General features: G+C 41.3%; 1 protein-coding gene across 3 annotated transcripts in view; it reads right to left on the reverse strand.

Moving 5' to 3' along the window:
- SCFD2 (sec1 family domain containing 2) overlaps positions 1 to 17,595 on the reverse strand; it is a 206,202-nt gene that overhangs the window by 112,426 nt on the left and 76,181 nt on the right. For all 3 annotated transcript variants that reach the window (XM_064449434.1, XM_064449433.1, XM_064449432.1), the window contains exon 5: positions 2,443 to 2,692. In XM_064449434.1, the coding sequence (XP_064305504.1) occupies positions 2,443 to 2,692 (250 nt within the window). The remainder of the gene's footprint in view (positions 1 to 2,442; positions 2,693 to 17,595) is intronic.

Genomic DNA, 17,595 nt, shown 5'->3' on the forward strand with positions numbered 1-17,595 from the left:
AACCAGCACTGCCACCTATTCCCCGACTTTCAGCCCTGCTACAAAGAAGACCTCTGGTTGTGCCTTTGAAAGAAAGCTTGCGGGTGCTCATACTGTTTGGACGTGCTTTGCCTCTCAAGCAGCAAGCAAGCAACCCAAGCTTCAGTGGGGAGCAGGATGTAGAACACAGGCCTGGCAAAATACAGGTTAAGGAAGAGTAGGTCTAAGGCTGCTCATGTTTTCTCAGTCTTCCCAATTCAAATATAGCAAATTACAAATTCAGTAAATTCCACAAATGCTTAGAAAGCAATCTGTTGGATGAATGAAGGCTTGAAAACTACCTAAGGGGCATTCCTAGAAGTTCTGTTTTATACTTTCCTCCCAAGACAAACCTTATTTTTGGTCATGACCGTAAGTTTTCTTTTTTTTTTTCCTCTTTCCTGAATAAGTCAAAAGAACTATCATTCTAAATATGATGTGAAAACAATGCTGATGAACCAAAAAAGTATGCAAGCAAGGGGAAATACTACCACACATTTAGCACAAATATGGTTGTGCTAAACACACAGAGAAATAGAAGGATGCAAGGACTCTGGCTCTGTGTTACGGAATTACCTTCAAAATGTAATAATGATGTGCTTGGTGTAAAACTACCCGTGCTGGGTCTGGATGGGATGGAGTTAACTTTCTTCACAGCAGCTTGTACAGTGCTGTGTTTTAGATTTGTGGCTACACTCGTGTTGATAACATACAAATGCTTTGGCTGTTGCTGAACAGTGCCTGCACGGTGTCAAGGCTTTCTCTTTTTCATAGTCAGATGTACCACATAACAGAGTGAATACTTATGACTAAGGAGATGAACGCTGTACTTCAGACAACCACCGTGCTTCTAATAGTCCACCCACTATGTAAAAAGACAGAAGTAATTTTATTTCATAAACTGAAGTATCTTTGTACTGCAACATCCATTCACCTGTTCATCTGCCCAGAAGTTGAGAGCAAGCACCCAGATATTCACTTTTACTCAGGAAACATACACACTATAAATCAAGCATGCAAGTACATTTGTAAAAACTACAGAATTACTGATAGTTATGGAACATAAGACAAGCACAGTGTCTATTTTGACCTCCATCTGTGCTTGCAACCACATAATCTGAGAGCACAGAGAGCAACAAGGGAAGCATCTATATACACAGGAATGCAGCTTCTCTTTGGTACTCAGCTGAAGCATTAGAGACTTCAAACCTTCCCATACTTATGTTAGCCACAATGAAGGGCAACTCATAAAACTGTGATCCAAAACATTGTCTATTATAGGAGAAAAGGCAAAATATGAAAATGGAGGTTTAGAAATCACTGCACCATATCTGGCAGAAGACACCAGTGAAGCTATGAAGGAAGCACCATACAGTGGACAAGATATACAGTGCCTATTCAAAATCAGGAGAAGTCTACAAGAAGTCTGGAACAGTGCAGGCACTATGGCCAGGATTATTAAAATGACAGCACAGTGCAAACATGACTGAACATGTCCATTTCTACACTAAGAGTCTTTTAACCATTAAACTATTTTACACTGAAAGGAACAGCAGACCTGTCAGACAACACCAGTATTTTGAAGCAGAAGCATCCATAGGGAATAATACCAGAGTAACCAACAACAGGATTACTTCTCTGCCCTTGAGACTCCCCACTTAGGCCCATTCTTGGCAAACAGCTTCAACTGTAAGCTCCTCACAACATTTTCATTTATGTTCATATGCTCCCTACCTCAAAGGTGACCTGGTCAACAACCTGCTCTCTATTAGCAAATATTGAGAAAAGTGACAGCAGGAAGCAAGACCCCTTCTGCCATTCAGATATGCCACCCTTGAGCCATAGTTCATTCGTTTTAATGACTTTATTTTACAATTATTTTTTTCTAAAATATGACACTGGCAGCAAAAGGTTAGGACTTTTCTACATTGTGAATGCTCATCTAAAAAAAGGCTTAGTGTGCTATTTTTGAAGGCTAATGTTCATGTCGTTTCAGCAAAAAGCTCAATGTTGGTTTTAGACACATTTCTTCTTTTATGCCAGACAGGCCAGCTCCTTGTATTCACAAAGCAACTGTGGTTCACTGAACATGTTTCCAGGATTAATTTTGACTTCCCAGGGTCAACTTTACACTGATCAATGAAAGAAATTGTGGAAAAGATTACCTTTTGAAAACACACAAACTTAGCCAACCTTTAACAAAAAGAACAACTTGTAGAGCTTTCATCAGACTCAGCACTATTCAAGGACAGCCTGTCAGCATTTGGCATATATGAACATGGGAGATGGAACAAATCTACAGGAAATCCTTGTGCTTACTCACATACCCTCAGCACCACAGATGAGTCAATCTGCTTTTATATGTTTCTCCCAGTTCCCATGTTCGCAGCCATCCAATTTCTTACCACACAAGCAGAATCTTACCTGTTATTTTCCGCAACAGAGGAGACAGCTCTGCCTCTTCACAAATGGCCTTGACTAGGGCCTTTTTCACCTCTTCTTCAGCTGCGTCCAGCTCTTTTCCACTTCTGATTTCTCCGACCACAGAATACATGTATACCAGCAAGATAAGGAAGTCCTCACAGGTATAATCATCTTTCGTCCTCTTGTTGTAAGACTTGATCATTGGCAATAACTGCTTCAAAACAGTGGGCATTTCTGACTCGCCAATAGTCTGAAAAACAGAAGGAAGGTCATGTCAGATTGACCCCAATAGTGCTTATCAGACATCAGACACCAGACACACTCCTGCCTGCATCTGCAAGTTATTATTTCTCATAATAGCTGCCCAGAGAGGTTGTAGAGTCTCCTTCCCTGGAGATATTCAAAACACGCCTGGACGCGTTCCTGTGCCCCCTGCTCTAGGTGTGCCTGCTCAAGCAGGGGGGTTGGACAAGATGATCTTCCAACCCCTACAATTCTGTGATTCTGTGATAATAGCCGTGCTCTTTTATAGAATCATAGAATCATTAAGGTTGGAAAAGACCTCTAGGATCATCAAGCCCAACTGTCAACCCAACACCACCATGTCTCCTAAACCATGCCCTGAAGTGCCACGTATACACGTCTTTTAAATACCTCCAGGGATGGTGACTCCACCACCTCTCTGGGCAGCCTGTGCCAATGTCTGACTACTCTCTCAGTAAAGAAATTTTTCCTAATATCCAATCTAAACCTCTCCTGATGCAGCTTGAGGCCATTTCCTCTTGTTCTACCACTAGTGACCTGGGAGAAGAGGCCAACACCCACCTCACTGCAACCTCCTTTCAGGTAGTTGTAGAGAGTGATAAGCTCTCCCCTCAGCCTCCTCTTCTCCAGACTGAACAACCCCAGCTCCCTCAGCCGCTCCTCATAAGACTTTTTCTCTAGACCCTTCACCAGCTTCATTGCCCTTCTTTGGACATGCTCCAACAATTGTTCAATATTTGCATTCTGATTTTTCAGCACATTTTCCTGTGACTTATGTGCTGCTCAGATAGCAAATTTATCAGTTTCCTACAAGTTTTTTCCTAGGCACTCATGATAGCAGCCTCCTAGCACTTGAAAAACCTGATGATTAGATCTTATCCATGTACCAGTCAGATGAGAGGATGGGATCATCAGTCTTTGCAGTATGGGTAAAATGGTACAAAACACAAGGTCAAACACCACTTCTAAATTCTGGTCCTCCTCCTTGGGCCTGATTTTGTATTTGAGCAGGGAATTCAAAGCCCAGCTCTCATTGACTTTAATCGCTATTGCAAGCTCTCAGCACATCTGCAAACCTGACCCTATGCTTTCAGGTCAGAAACCCAGAGAATTAGAAACAGAGGGAACCACCTGTGAAGTGTCTAGTTTAAGTGACCAGTATGGTTTCCTAGAGGAGCTGTACAACAGGAGCAAGGACAGGGCAGCAATCACCTGCCTGGCCTGTGCCCTGACCCTCTTCTCCCTCTGCCTCCTTCATACAACGCTCACCAGCTTCTCAAGCCATGTGACAGGGGTCGTTCATGCCAAAAAAAGCCTTCTTTGCTAGGCAGGTCAGGCTCATTCCACAGCACATCCGTGCTGCAAGGTAAGGCAAAGGCCATATGGAAGCAGGGAGAAATACGTGACTGTGAGGCAGAGAAAAGGAGGGGGAAACTGAGAGTACGCTGGGATGCCCTAGGTCCTCTATAGTTGAAATTGCACTTGTGTTTTCTCATCTCTGTGGGTGAGGTGTCCATACAGCTTTCTTGTGGTTGTAAAAAGGAGACTTCAAACATGAATCCCCTGAAGTGCCATACTGATATCCACATCACGTTGACATCAAGGCTTGGGATTTAGATCCACCATACGGGCCTCTGCCACTCAGGACAGCAGAGTGACTAGTTGTAGCAGCAAACTGCCACCCTCACTGTGCACGCACACCTGCACATGAAATCTCCACACACTAGTTTTCTGCTGCAGGTTAGTTTGCACCTCAGCAGTAGGATCCAGTGAGAAGCAGGGCCAGTGCAAGGCAAGCAGGAGGAGCATGCTGCTCCTGTGTGGGGAGAGAGGTATGGGAGGAGAGAAGCAAGGCCCTCCCCACTTGATGGTGGTGATCAGTCGGATCCATCCAAGAGGACTCCTGCAATGCCACCCTCAGTACCCTGCCCTTTGCCCTGTGATTGCCTAATAGCCCCCTGTGAAAACCTGTGGGTCAGTTCATAGTGTACAGTGAAACACTGAATCTTCTATAATCCAATGAGACAAGTCTGCAAACATTTATTCTTGGTTGTTACTACAGTAACTTCAAACAGACTAGTCATGGTAAATAAGCATCACAGCCAATAATACACCCTTTAAATAGATTCACAGCAGGTAAACAAAATACAAAATGAACAAACCAGAAAGAGACGCAGGTTTATACAATAACAGAATCATGCAATGAGGTTTATCACTACTTTTAATGGCACTAATTTACTTCTGAGCTTTTCTGACAACTGAGTAGTTTTTTCCTGAAACCTGGGCAGGCGTTTCTGAGTCTAACTGTAGGAACATGGAAAGTGAAAGTTTCTTCTCCTCGTGTATTCCATGCAACACTTCAGGGGGCCCTGGATTTGGCTGTATCTTGTTTTAGTTTTTCTTTGACAATCTCAGTAACACTAACAAGCATTTCATGAACTGTAATTTTTATACCTACACCAATCCACTACAGATAGCGATCATAAAGCATGCACGAATTAGTCAAGCTCTCAAGAATTTTTTTTCTAGCCTGTGCTATAGGAAACAACACTTATGTGGACTTTAGGCCCCACCCTGCTCCTGACATACCAGTTTTGCCATGGACCCATCTTTCAAGGGACTTTAATGTGGTCAGATGTTATGCTCCTATTCGAATACATACCTTAGAGAAGAATTTCTAACTACCCACATGCTAAACCTAACAGTAAGTGCACACTGTAGACTTGAAGCAGTAATTACACAGCTACAGTGGTCAAAAGCATTTGGGAACTAAAAAGGAGCATTTAGAAATCTGGGAGGCACTGGCACCCTGTGTGTGTTTGGGCAGGGAGCGTTAAATCACATGCAGAGCAAGTCCAACTGCTGCTCCGCCTGGGAAGCAAGTCTATGGTGTTTGGCACCAGTCTGGCATACGCTGGCAGCTGGGCCACCCTCAAGACAAGGCAGGCGATTCCCAAATTACAGCTGAGCCCTGCCTCAGTTCAGTATTACCTGCTTTCTTCTTGAAACATGACACAAACAAATTCTCATCTGTATGCCAGTACAATAAATATCAGATCATCCAGATCCTAAAATGGAAAAAGACAAAACTTCAAGGAAACCTGGAGGGGGCCTACAAGAAAGCTGGAGAGGGACTTTTTATAAGGGCATGTAGGGATAGGACAAGGTGTAATGGCTTTAAGCTGAAAGAGGGAAGGTTTAGATCAGGTATAAGGAAGAAATTCTTCACTGTGAGGGTGGTGAGGCACTGGAACAGGTTGCCCAGAGAAGCTGTGGGTGCCCCATCTCTGGAAGTGTTCAAGGCCAGGGTGGATAGGGCTTTGAGCAACCTGGTCTGGTGAAAGGTGTCCCTAACCATGCCGGGGGAGGGGGGTGGGTGGGTTGGAACTAGAGGATCTTTAAGGTCCCTTCCAACCCAAACCATTCTATGATCCTATGAAATCAGAGGTAAGCAGTTACTGGGAGGAAGCCACCTGCAACGAACAAAAGCCTAATCATTCCTAAAAATCTACGAAGTAAAGATTAACTTACATGTGGACTTATTCTGAAACAGATGACAAACTTCAATCTATATTAATCTGAATTCACTTTTAAGGAGACACAAGCCCTATACCATGTATTATTGAACACCTTCTATCATCTACTGGCACATTATCTATTCCCACCTCCCCTCCCAATACTCAAACTCTCTACTTCACTCCATCTCTAAATATCTCATAGCATCCTCCTACAACACCAAAGATGAGTTCTTGAAAAAGCTCTGTTTTGCATGCACGAATTATCCAAATGCATGGAGCACTGAGGATGCACATGGTCATATAAAAAAGTAGGGTCAACAGCTCCTGCTTGAGGATAGTAGCTCCTGAAAGTACACATGTACAGCATCTCTGGCAAACTTTCAAACATACATGATTAAAAAAAAATTGGGTCTCAACTTTCAGGATGATTTACTGAGGGGCGGGCTAAAACTCAACAACTTAAAGCAACAGTTGCCACCTCTTATCTTCAAAGTAAAAATGAAAGAGAAAAAAATTAAAGAGCTATAATAAACCGTTAACTTCAGAACGCATGTAGGGTCTTTCTGGGGTATGAACTTCTCTGGAATGTTTTTCCCTTATCTCTTGGGAAATGGCACTACAGAGGACTTCAAATGCAACTGCCAAGTTTCAGAGGCTATTTTGTCCAAACAGGCCAGTTGGACTGGAGCGTGCATGAAAAAAAAAAACAACAAACCGGACTCGCAGCCTCACTGCAGAGCACGGCTCCGCAGGGAGCTGGGAAATTTGCCTCAAACAGAATCCACTGGCAGATTGTCATTATCTGGCCACCTCTGATGATTTAGGGGCTCCCTGCACTGCCTAACAATCAATCAATTACCCTGATTGAACAACCCTAAAACACAAGTTTTAAAAATGTAACTGCCCATGACCCAAATTTCCTGCTGGTTATGTTGGCCTCAGGTTAGCCCCATTTGTCTATCATCAAGGGAGCCAATAAAAATAATAAAAACAGGTCAATTCTGAGCTTTCTAAAGGCTGTATAAAAACATTAACACTGCTTAATGCGGAGCCAGCTAAGGCCCAAACTCTAACACCTTCTGCTCAGTTGCATTGTTTGGACATTTTAATGTTATAATAAAGTATTCTTCAGAATCCAGGGAGAGTTTATGATAGATTTTTGTTGTTCTCCATCTCTTTCCTCCACCCTCCTTAATTATTTATTTTTATAACTTAAGCTGTGTAATAATTTACTGTCCCTAAGGGTAAATGAACTGACGTCAATTTGCTGGTTTTTGCAAAAGGCCCGAGTTTTGGCAGATGGGAGGATAGTTAAGAAAGTAAAAAAAAAATATTTTTTTTCAGGTTTTAAACACTGAACATCATATTGTGCTTCAAAAGTGACATTTAAAATGTGATTTAAAGGATCTACAGGAATTAAGGGGAAGTATAATAAACCCAAGGAAAAAAATGTTTTGCATTTCTGTAAAAGGCATTATTTTCAGTACTAAATAAACCTGTAAGAATCTAAAGCCATATGTATCATTAGATATCTTTTACACAATAGAAAACAGGAGGGGAGGAAGAGAAGAGGAGGGTCAGAGTTTACTTGAATTAACACGTGTCCCTGACAAAATTGAGAAGAGAACCGAGCACTCTAATCCCTGCACTTCCAGCCCACTGTCCTCAACACATCATTAAAAATATTAAAGCAAAAATCAGCTTCAAGCAAGTGAAATTTATTTTCTTTTAAAATCCAGGAGGAAGGAGGAGATAAATCTTAAGAGACTACTTCACTATGCAAATATTCTAGCAGCTTTCCATTTAGGAAGCAAAACATGTTTAATTCCTTCAGACGTCACATGCGTTAACAGAACTTTTTGGAATGGGAACCACACAGCTTTACAACAGTGAGGAATTTTATTGGGGAAAAACAAAACTAAGAAACAAGCCAAGAACTCAGCTGCAGGTAAAACCAGCAGAAGGATCAGTGGAAACTCACAAGCCCCTGGTTCCCCTATTTAATAGAAGCTCCTTTTATTGATAACTTAGGTAGGAAAAGAGGGTTCATGAGTTGTGGGATAAGCAGCTTTCCCATGTTGCTCTATCTGATTTGTCATGTTTTACCTGGGCTTGACATTTTGTGTTTCATGATTTTGCCACACAGCATGTTAGTTCTCCCACTATCCACGTGAAGGCAGAATATTCTAGCTGCTAAAAGTGACAACGGCACCAAGGGAGGACCTCATAGGTATGCAAAACCAGCTCAGATCATTTGGCAGCAACAGATCTCTGCAGCAGTAATTGTCTTAGCAAAATACGAGAGATGCTGCCAAGCTAAGGAGGAGTCTTAGCTGCCTGCAGTGCTCAGCTGCCCATAAATCAAATGCTGCAGTTCTGTTACTTGCTGTTTTACACTGTTTGGCCACCTGAGATTTGGGGTTGGTTACATAAAATTTCCATATGGGTGGGAAGATGTCTGTACTCCCCACTCCCAGCAAACCAATCACTTCATGTATCTGGTTTTCATAAAATGGCCTGTGCGTGACTAGTGATTTGACACAATAAATAAGTGTGATCTTACCACGTAAATTATGTTTTTTTCATATGAAGCTCTAGAAACCATCATAATTCCTGATTTAGGTAGATTTTGATAAAAATGTGTCCTCTTTTTGTTGTCTCTTTAAATATCTGTAGTGTATGATTAAAGAATAAGCAACCCAAAACACAATACAAAAAAATGAAGGTCTTCGAAGTAGAACACTCTCACCATTAGGAAACCCCTCAATCCATCAATGTCAAATTATGCAGTATCCAATTATTCAGGCAGGCTATTTAAAAAGAGGATGAAATCATTTTGATAACTGAAGTCCACTGTCTGTACACTTCCTTTTGCAGGAAGTGAGTTTGGATGCCAGAAAAGTTTTAGTCACAAACTTATGATTCCAGCTGGGGAGGGTTGACAAAGCCTTGCCTTGCAAGGGGACAGAGAAAATTTTAGCCTTGGGGGAAAGCAGACAAAGCATCTAGCAAACTCACAGCAGCTTGACAGTGGAGGTGTGAGATGCTGGCAGTAAATGGCCACTTCCAGTTAAAAAAAAAAAAAGCATAAGTCATTAAAGGTAAGGAGAAAGATCACATTCTCTTTTGTTGAGGACCACATCAGGTTTATGACTTGCCCTTGTCAATACCAAAAGACTTGCATCTTCCCATCTTTAATGGAAGCATCTGTCTATTCACTTGACAGGCGATACAGAAATCCACCAAGAATACGCGTATAAAGAAAACAGCAGAGAAAGATGAGAACTAAACTGCTAGTGAGAGACACAGGAAACAGTAAAAGCATCTAGGACCTCTCTCCTCTGTCATTACTCTTAATGACTCCTCTGTCATTAATGAAATATCCCTACAGAGCCAACTCTATCTCCTGTTCCCTTTTCCACATTTATCACCCACTCTGAGCATTGCCCCAGGAACTATATTCTCAAAAACACAGAGAAAATTTCCAGGCAGCCCTTGTAGACAGAGTCTTAAAATTCTACCATAAACAAATAAAAAGCAAATAAAAGAAAATTAGTAAGCTTTTTAAAAGCTATTTTTAACCTGGCTCATGCTGTCAAAGACAGAGATTCACATTCTTCCTATGTGCATGCTCTCCCAATTGGCCTTCATTCTTGCCTTCTGCCCGCCACAGCAGCTTCTTCCTTCTGCGCTTGCTGAAGTGTTTCTGTGACTGTGCATTAAAATAAATCATTTTACCCAGACTGGTTCTCTGCTCAGGTTTACTGCTTGGCCACAGAAACACACTAGCCATGAAGGCCAAGAACTGGACTGCTTCCTTATGCAACAGCACTGGCTTGAAGCCTACGTGAACTAGAGTTTAAGGTTGCCAAGAGATATAAGAGAAAATTATATAAATAATCACCTGCTCTTTGGATTACTTCTCCAGTATGCTGTCATACGGCCAGATTCTTAATTGGTGTCTGTCAGTCAATGCTACAGGCATCAACTGTCCTTTGCCAATTTATACCTGTTGAGTATCTATTCATGATGTTAACACTTACTGCAAAACACAGTGATGAGTCAAAAGCAAGAAAAATTAACTTACAACATAAAGCTTTTAAAAAGCATGCCATTTGTAAGCTCTTCTGGTCAGAGATGATTTTTTTTTAACATGTGTCTTGCATAATTCCAAAAACACCCCACTGACACTGAACAGCTAATATGTGATAAAAACAAAAATACTTAAAACAAGCTGTTCGAGCCCTATCATTTCAAAACACAACATAAAATCAAAGCCCAGGACAGTTCTTTCAGCCAGTAACTCCCTAGCTCACGATCATGACCTAAGCAATTGGATTCTACCTATATCCCATAGCCAAAGAAGTATATTCCAGTATTTTTCTTTAACCTAACTTACTTAGGACGTAAAATTATATTTTGAACAACATAATTAAGTTCGCCTTTTATCACCTTTCTCCTGCCTTTACTGAGCACCACAGCTGTTTGACAGCGATTTCCTCATTTTCAATGGTCTTGCAACTTCTTCAGTTATTTTTGTTTCTTGTGTTACAAGAGGCAGATTCAGTTACTATGTCAGAACTGCAAAACTTATGCATACATTTTGAGAAGACTTAAACACCATCACAAAAGCTTCTAATAAACCCAGTGATATCTAATCTTCCACAGTAGAGAAATCACCTCATCCGAGTGAGTTATGCTGTCTGGTGATGTATCATTATATCATACAGTCCAGTTTTTCCTTCTCTCTTTGGAAACCATCTAAGTGTACAGCTGTGTTAAGATATTTTAATGGGTTCATGGGGGCTCAGCAGCAACAGGATACTGAAAAAAGGATATTTAATAAGTCTGGATTTTATTAGACAGAGCTCTGCAAGGATAAGGACAATTTTACTTAAATCACCGCATGTCTGACATAAGAGACTCACTCATCAGCAAGTTAAAAAGGGAGTACTTCGGACCTACTCAGTCAAAACCTTTTAGCTGTGATGTCTTCTACAGACGTGCTCGGTAAAAACATGAATCAGCATGGCAAAAACGGTGTCAGAAGAATGAAAAAGCAGTATGGGCACAGTCAAGATAAAGTATGTATCAGAGAAAGATCTTGTCTGTGTTTTTTTGACGGTTGTTTGTTTGTTTTTATAAGCCTTGGCATATTGGGAAAACTGCCAGAAAGCGGCGGGGGTTCAATGCTGAGAAAAAGGGGTGGGGGGGTAACATAATACCTGAGGAGGTTAAACCTCACATCAGCTTTAAGGAGAACAATGGGAAAGCATTCCATTACTACAAAGCAAGGGATAAGAATCCACAGGCACAGAAAACAAATAAATCAAGCAAAATATAGTACAACCAAATCAGTCATTCAACAGTGCGGAAGTAGGGGATTTTATACCAGGAGATGGAAGAAGATTTGAGAGACTGTCTGGACAAAGAAAAGGACACGAATCCCTGCTTAGATCCCTAGCTATAGCCAATCCTTCAGGTTTGGAAAACAGATGACCCAGAGGGGATAAAAGGTCTAAAAAATCATGAGTGGGCTAGAGAAGGCAGGTAGGGATTGATTGCTCACTCTGTGTCCCAACACAAGAAATAAGGGGCAATAAACCAAGCTGGTAAGAGCCATTTTACAATGCAAATTAAACGGAGGTAGTTCTCATGCAATTTGCTCAGATGTGGAACTCCTTGCCAAGGGTTGCTGTGCTGCTAAATTCTTGCTTGGGTTCACAAAGATGATGGGAAAACTCACAGGGGAAAAAATTTCTGTCGAATATTAGGAAATACACAGAAACCACATCTGTTCCAGAACTCAAAATGGTCGGAGCTTGGAGAGTATCATATAACCTTGTCCTCTCCTAATCTTCTGTAGGCAGCTGCTTTTGAGTATGGTTAGAGAAAAAGCAAACTAGCTCAGCTACATTTTTGATCCGATCCAAAATGGACGTATTTACCTCAAAGCCATGGCAAAAGGACCAATATAACTACAAAATACAGTATCCAGGGGAAAGACGTAGGTGAGCAGATTTATTACAGTACGAGCCACTGTCAGTATTAATTTCAATATATTGTGCCCAGTTCAAGTGTCCACGTTTCTAAGAAGCTGTGAAAAACTAGAGATAATGTTGGAGAGAGTAACAAAACAATTAGAAGAGTAAATTTCTGTAAGAGCCAGTTGGCTTATCAAAAAGAAGAATAACAGTTCATGTATGCCTCTTCAGGCAGAAGAAAATTTTGGAGTATGAGACAGCTCTTTAATCTAGTCAAGAAAGGCACAGGAGAAACAAGGGAAGTTGAAACTATGATTTTTCCAACTCTCAAGTTAGTGGAGATCCTCTCAGTGGCGTGCATATTTCAGAAAGAGTTTGAAGGGTGAAAGGACAGAAAACAAGCAGAAAGCACAAACTCAGTGGTCTCACACAATAAAACACTATGCATAAAATGCATCTGGTGAATAAAACCAAAAACCCTTTGGAACAGTGCTTAATTGCATTGATAAGAATGGTGAACTGTAAGGGAAAAATAATTTAGAAATAGCAGAAAGGATAAAGGTAATACATACTGAAATACTGGACATGCTGTGAGGGCTGGCACACAGCAGTAAGTTATAAAAGGAGACTGACAGTCAAAACAATCCCATCTTATGCCTTTTCCTCCACATCCTTTCCTTCTGAGGCACCTCTTCTCTCTCAGCCCTTTGTACCATCCTTTACTCCTACACCAGTCTGAAGCCAGATGTCCCAGAAACTCCTCAGGGTTGCAGGGAAACCTCCAGACTTTTGGTGATGGTTCAGTCCATGGTGGCCACTGGTACCAGAAATGAAAAAAATGAGATGGCCTGGGACAGCAGCAAAATGGGAAAACAAGTTTATTCCTAATAGGTGAAAAACAAAAGGACTTTGGAGCCCATGTGACTGTTTGGCTTCATTTGAAAGAAATTTGCTTTCTTATTATGTTGGCTTTTTTGTGTGTCAGTGTGTCACCTCACCATCAAACTTTTTTAAACAAATCCAGTCAACTTCTGCCCCTAGAAGTTTGATACTAACAGTCAGGACACCTATCATACATTGCCACAAGCATTGATGCCAATTTGAGCCAAAGCATCATACAAGTCATGTTTCCAACTAAGTTATGTCCAAACATATACCTGAATGCTTTTAGTGATGCTTAGAGAATATACTATTACTTGAAATATGAATTTCACAGTATCCCTGGTATCCAAGTTTTTGTTGACAGTTTCAGTGGAAATGGATGTAGATCCAAGCCAAGCAGCATTCTCCCTCCCCATCCCCTCTCTTCTCCTGTCCCTTTTCTTTTTTAAAAAAAAAAAAAACAAACCCTAGGAAGCTTAGTGAAAATCTATCACCAATATAAACATACCTGCCAAAACCTGTTGGAATTTACCAAAATACTAGGAATTGAAAATCCTATGAGTCAAGAAACTTGAAAGCCATTTAAAACGTCAACTTTCATGAGATGGCCATATGAGACTACATGCTGGATCATGTTACCACGATTTACAGATACAAATTTAAACAGTAGCTAACTTTGAAATATTATACATTGTCTTTAAAATATTTTATACACTGATATGCAGATAGACAAAGACATAATATATGACATAAACCACAAAGCAAAAATATATGGACATGGGAGGTTTGCATGGGAGAAGATCCCACTGCTCTGCCCACAGTCCCGGCTGGAACCACAGGAAGGAGACAGAATGGCAACACAAAGACATGCAAAGGCAGATTATCAGTCCTCTGCAGAGCACCATAGCTGTTAATCAGTACAGTAAATGTTATCACAATAGAGTACTGACATTTTTCTAGCCCGTGTACAAGGCTTGCCATGCTTTAAACAGGATTCAGGCTTTCATGGTGATTAAAGGCAGATGTCACATGCATGAGAAGGTTTGTAACTTATGAGCCCCTCATCCATTTTTGTATGTGGAAGGAATCTTTCATTGACAGGACATCTTCACTGAAGGATGCTCGTGGTGGCATGATTTGGACAAGGAAGAACATTTTCCTGCCCTTTTTCAGGTTAGGAAGAATAAAACAAGCTTAAGTGTACAACTGTATTTCATTTCATCCTATGAAATACATCAGGTTAAAGCCTTAGTTTTCCTGTCCAGTTTTCCACTGCCGTTAAAAACTGATCAGGTTATCATCTTTTGGAGAGCAGTGGATGGCAGAAACAACAGTGACACTTGAAAGTAAAGGATGTATGTTTTTTCCCTATAAATGTGCAAGAACTGCAGCTTCAATAACTACTGATCATACATCAAATATAAAACATCAAGTGAAATAAAGGCATAAGCCGGTGAAAAACTTTTGAAATCCCATTCTTCTTTTAATCTTCTCATCCCATCCTGGAAATCCTTTCCTGCTGTAGAAACTAACAGTTCTCTCTTCAAGCAAAGTTTAACTCGACTGCCTACAAGCTGTTCCTTCAGCTCCTTAACTGAGCAGGAATCCTCAACACTGCTATGCAAAGGCGGTGGTGAACAGACTGCACACCGTGGGTTGGGCACACCTCTGCATGGGTACACGACATTTTAGGATGCCAGTTACTAGAAAGTATACCCAACACCTGCTTGTCAGTCATGATGCTCCATTCCCCCTGGCCCACATGCCCCTCACATGACTGGCATGCAGCAAGTCCCCTCTTTTTTCGGCTCCTTTCACGCTCCAGGCCATGCTGGGTGGCACTAGCAGTGGTTTTGCAGCTGGCTCTTTGCTCAGGATGGAGAAGACGTCAGGCTGCTCTCCCACCACCAGCTGCAAGGGCCATGTGAGGGCACCCTGGCTGCCAGGGATTGCTCCTGCCACACCTCCTCCCCATCCGTTTGTCCAGCATGAGCTACAACTAGAAAAACAAGCCTGGCTTTCTGTCCCCCTGGGATCTCCCTCCCACTCAGCTGAACGCCTGAGTCAGCATAACTATCCTTCATGATATCACATTTGTGCAGAGGGAGCTGACTGGAGCACAGGACATCTGGTCCCAATATCTAAAAACACTTAAATCATGCATGTCATTCCAAACATTTAAGGACTTCAGACGTTTTCAGTTACTTTCATATATATTTCCTAGTTGCTTCATGCAGAAAGGTTCTCTTATGTTCAAGTTTCACTCTGAAGATCTGGGGAAATGTATATTCCATGCCATTTTAGCTAGAAAAAAACCCCCTAGTCTTAAAGATAAGCCCAGACACGACTTAAGCTACCTTTACATTAACTATTTTTTTTTTAATTATTCCGGAAGAATACCAAAAGGTGCTTGCTTATGATTCAGATTTCAATAACAGGTGAAAAAAAAGGTGGTTGTACGTGCAATGTTTAAAAAACCCAAAACAAATCCAGCACAATCCCCCCACATTCAGTTGTATATGAAAGAGGGTGAGGTACCAAGATATTTTCTAGTTCCCCATTGTGCTTTTTTGATAGGAGAGAAAGGAGGTATGGGCCAGTGGTCAGGCTGCCAGACTGAGACTCTGGAGACCAACACTCTCCTCCATGTCTGACTGCAAGCTTCTTGCTTTTCTCCACCTGCAAGCAGCGGCAGCTTCCTCACGCTATCAAGCGTTAATTCAAGTACTCTGCTAGTCTGATGCCAAGTCCCAGCTACGAGTCATAACATTCAGTGCAGCAAATAATTCCCTTTGCAGCCCTCACATAGACTGCAAGTCATGGCACGCTGATGCCAACAGAGCAGAGGCACACTCTGAGCCTGCTGTAGTCTATTTAGTGTGAGTATCAACAGCCATCAAGCTGTCACGGGATGGAGCTTAGTATTAACTGGCTTCTTTTTCAAAAGCCAGGATGGGTATGTCTATCTACCTCACAGTCTCTCTTGCACAACTCTTGCAAGAGAGAAAATATAGCACTTTGATATGAATTGTATTTTTACCTGGCTCCCCACACCTCAGGGTGGGAGTGTTTCCAACCTCTACTGTACAGGGCTTCTACTGCAGTGTATGCATACTGCTGCAACAGCAGAAGAACAATTATTTCTTTTTTGGCAACTACTAGAAGATTCTTCACCCCCTCCACAGCACAGAAAGCTCCTGCTTTTCTAACAAGCTGTCTGTCAGTCCGCTCTCAGGACATAGGAATCAGACATTTGGGACATAAGTAATATTCTGTACGGAGACACCATGGCAGCAAAGATGAAGAGGTATGAGAAACCATGGTTTAAATGAGAGAATCCAGAGGATCTTGGTTATGTGTTACAACTCACAAAATACTTTAAGTCATTTATCTGTGACTTGGATCACATTTTGGAAGGCTGACTAGTATTACAAAGCTCTTTTAGACACTGTTTATTAGCATCAAAATGAAATATGAAAAGCACTTTCTGTTAAGTCCAGGATCTGGACAACTCTTATAACATGTACCCTAAATAAACAAAGAAAAATGTTATTGCAACAGCTAGAAATAAAATTGTGTGTTAATACTAAAAATAAAAATAGATTTTTTTTACTGCACTAATGTATGCTTAATCCTTTGAAAAATAAACTTGCAAAATAACATCATTACAATTAAGTTACCCCCAAAATGTTACAATACGAGTAGCTACTCCAGCCGTCAGCTGGGACCCTCATGTCCCAGAATGCTTTCTTAGTTTTACTGGAGCAAACATTCCGACCTTCCCAGTAGAGAGTTCTACAGGCCCTAGCAAAGATCACAAAACCCACAAAATTTCTGTGCTACTGTTTAAGAATGGCAGCATCCACTAGGGAAAGAGGGTGGGTGGAGATAAATCTAGACACAGTTGTCTTCTCTTTAAAATTTCACTTTTAATTTTTAAATCACCATTACAAAAAAACCTAAACCAGTCTCAGGACAATCTTTTCTCCTGCCTCCAAAGCATTTCCCTCCACCACCTCAGTCGTCGCCCCTTTTGTCAGATCCTAGCAAATTACCGGTTGGTGGTCTTACTGTTCTACCCTGAGCCGTATTTTAATTAGTCAGAGCATTGAGAAAAGATTATTGTACAAATATTGGCGAATCTTCAAACAAGAGTACACGCTGTCCATTTTATTCACAATGAAAAAGCTCTTAAAGAGATTTCGATAAAGATTTGCCTCCTGCTTGCAGCCCACATTTGTAATGTTTATATAAGTGGGGGATATAAATCTTTTTCAAATGAACCCCACAGTTTTTAAACCAGCCTTGTTATAAACTGCCTGTTTCCGTTTTGCCTGCCTAAGCAAGCAATGCAGAGCCTACTCGGGACAGACTGGAACTAATTTAATGTGCTCCAGGTTTAATCCCCATCCTCCCAGCTTTTACTGGCAGATTTTACACAGCGGACTACTGCTGACTTTAACAATGATTCATGTGATAAGTGGGGTTTGATTTGTTTTTCCACA

The sequence above is a fragment of the Phalacrocorax carbo genome, chromosome 4 (assembly GCF_963921805.1).
Source record: "Phalacrocorax carbo chromosome 4, bPhaCar2.1, whole genome shotgun sequence".
Lineage (NCBI taxonomy): Eukaryota > Metazoa > Chordata > Aves > Suliformes > Phalacrocoracidae > Phalacrocorax > Phalacrocorax carbo.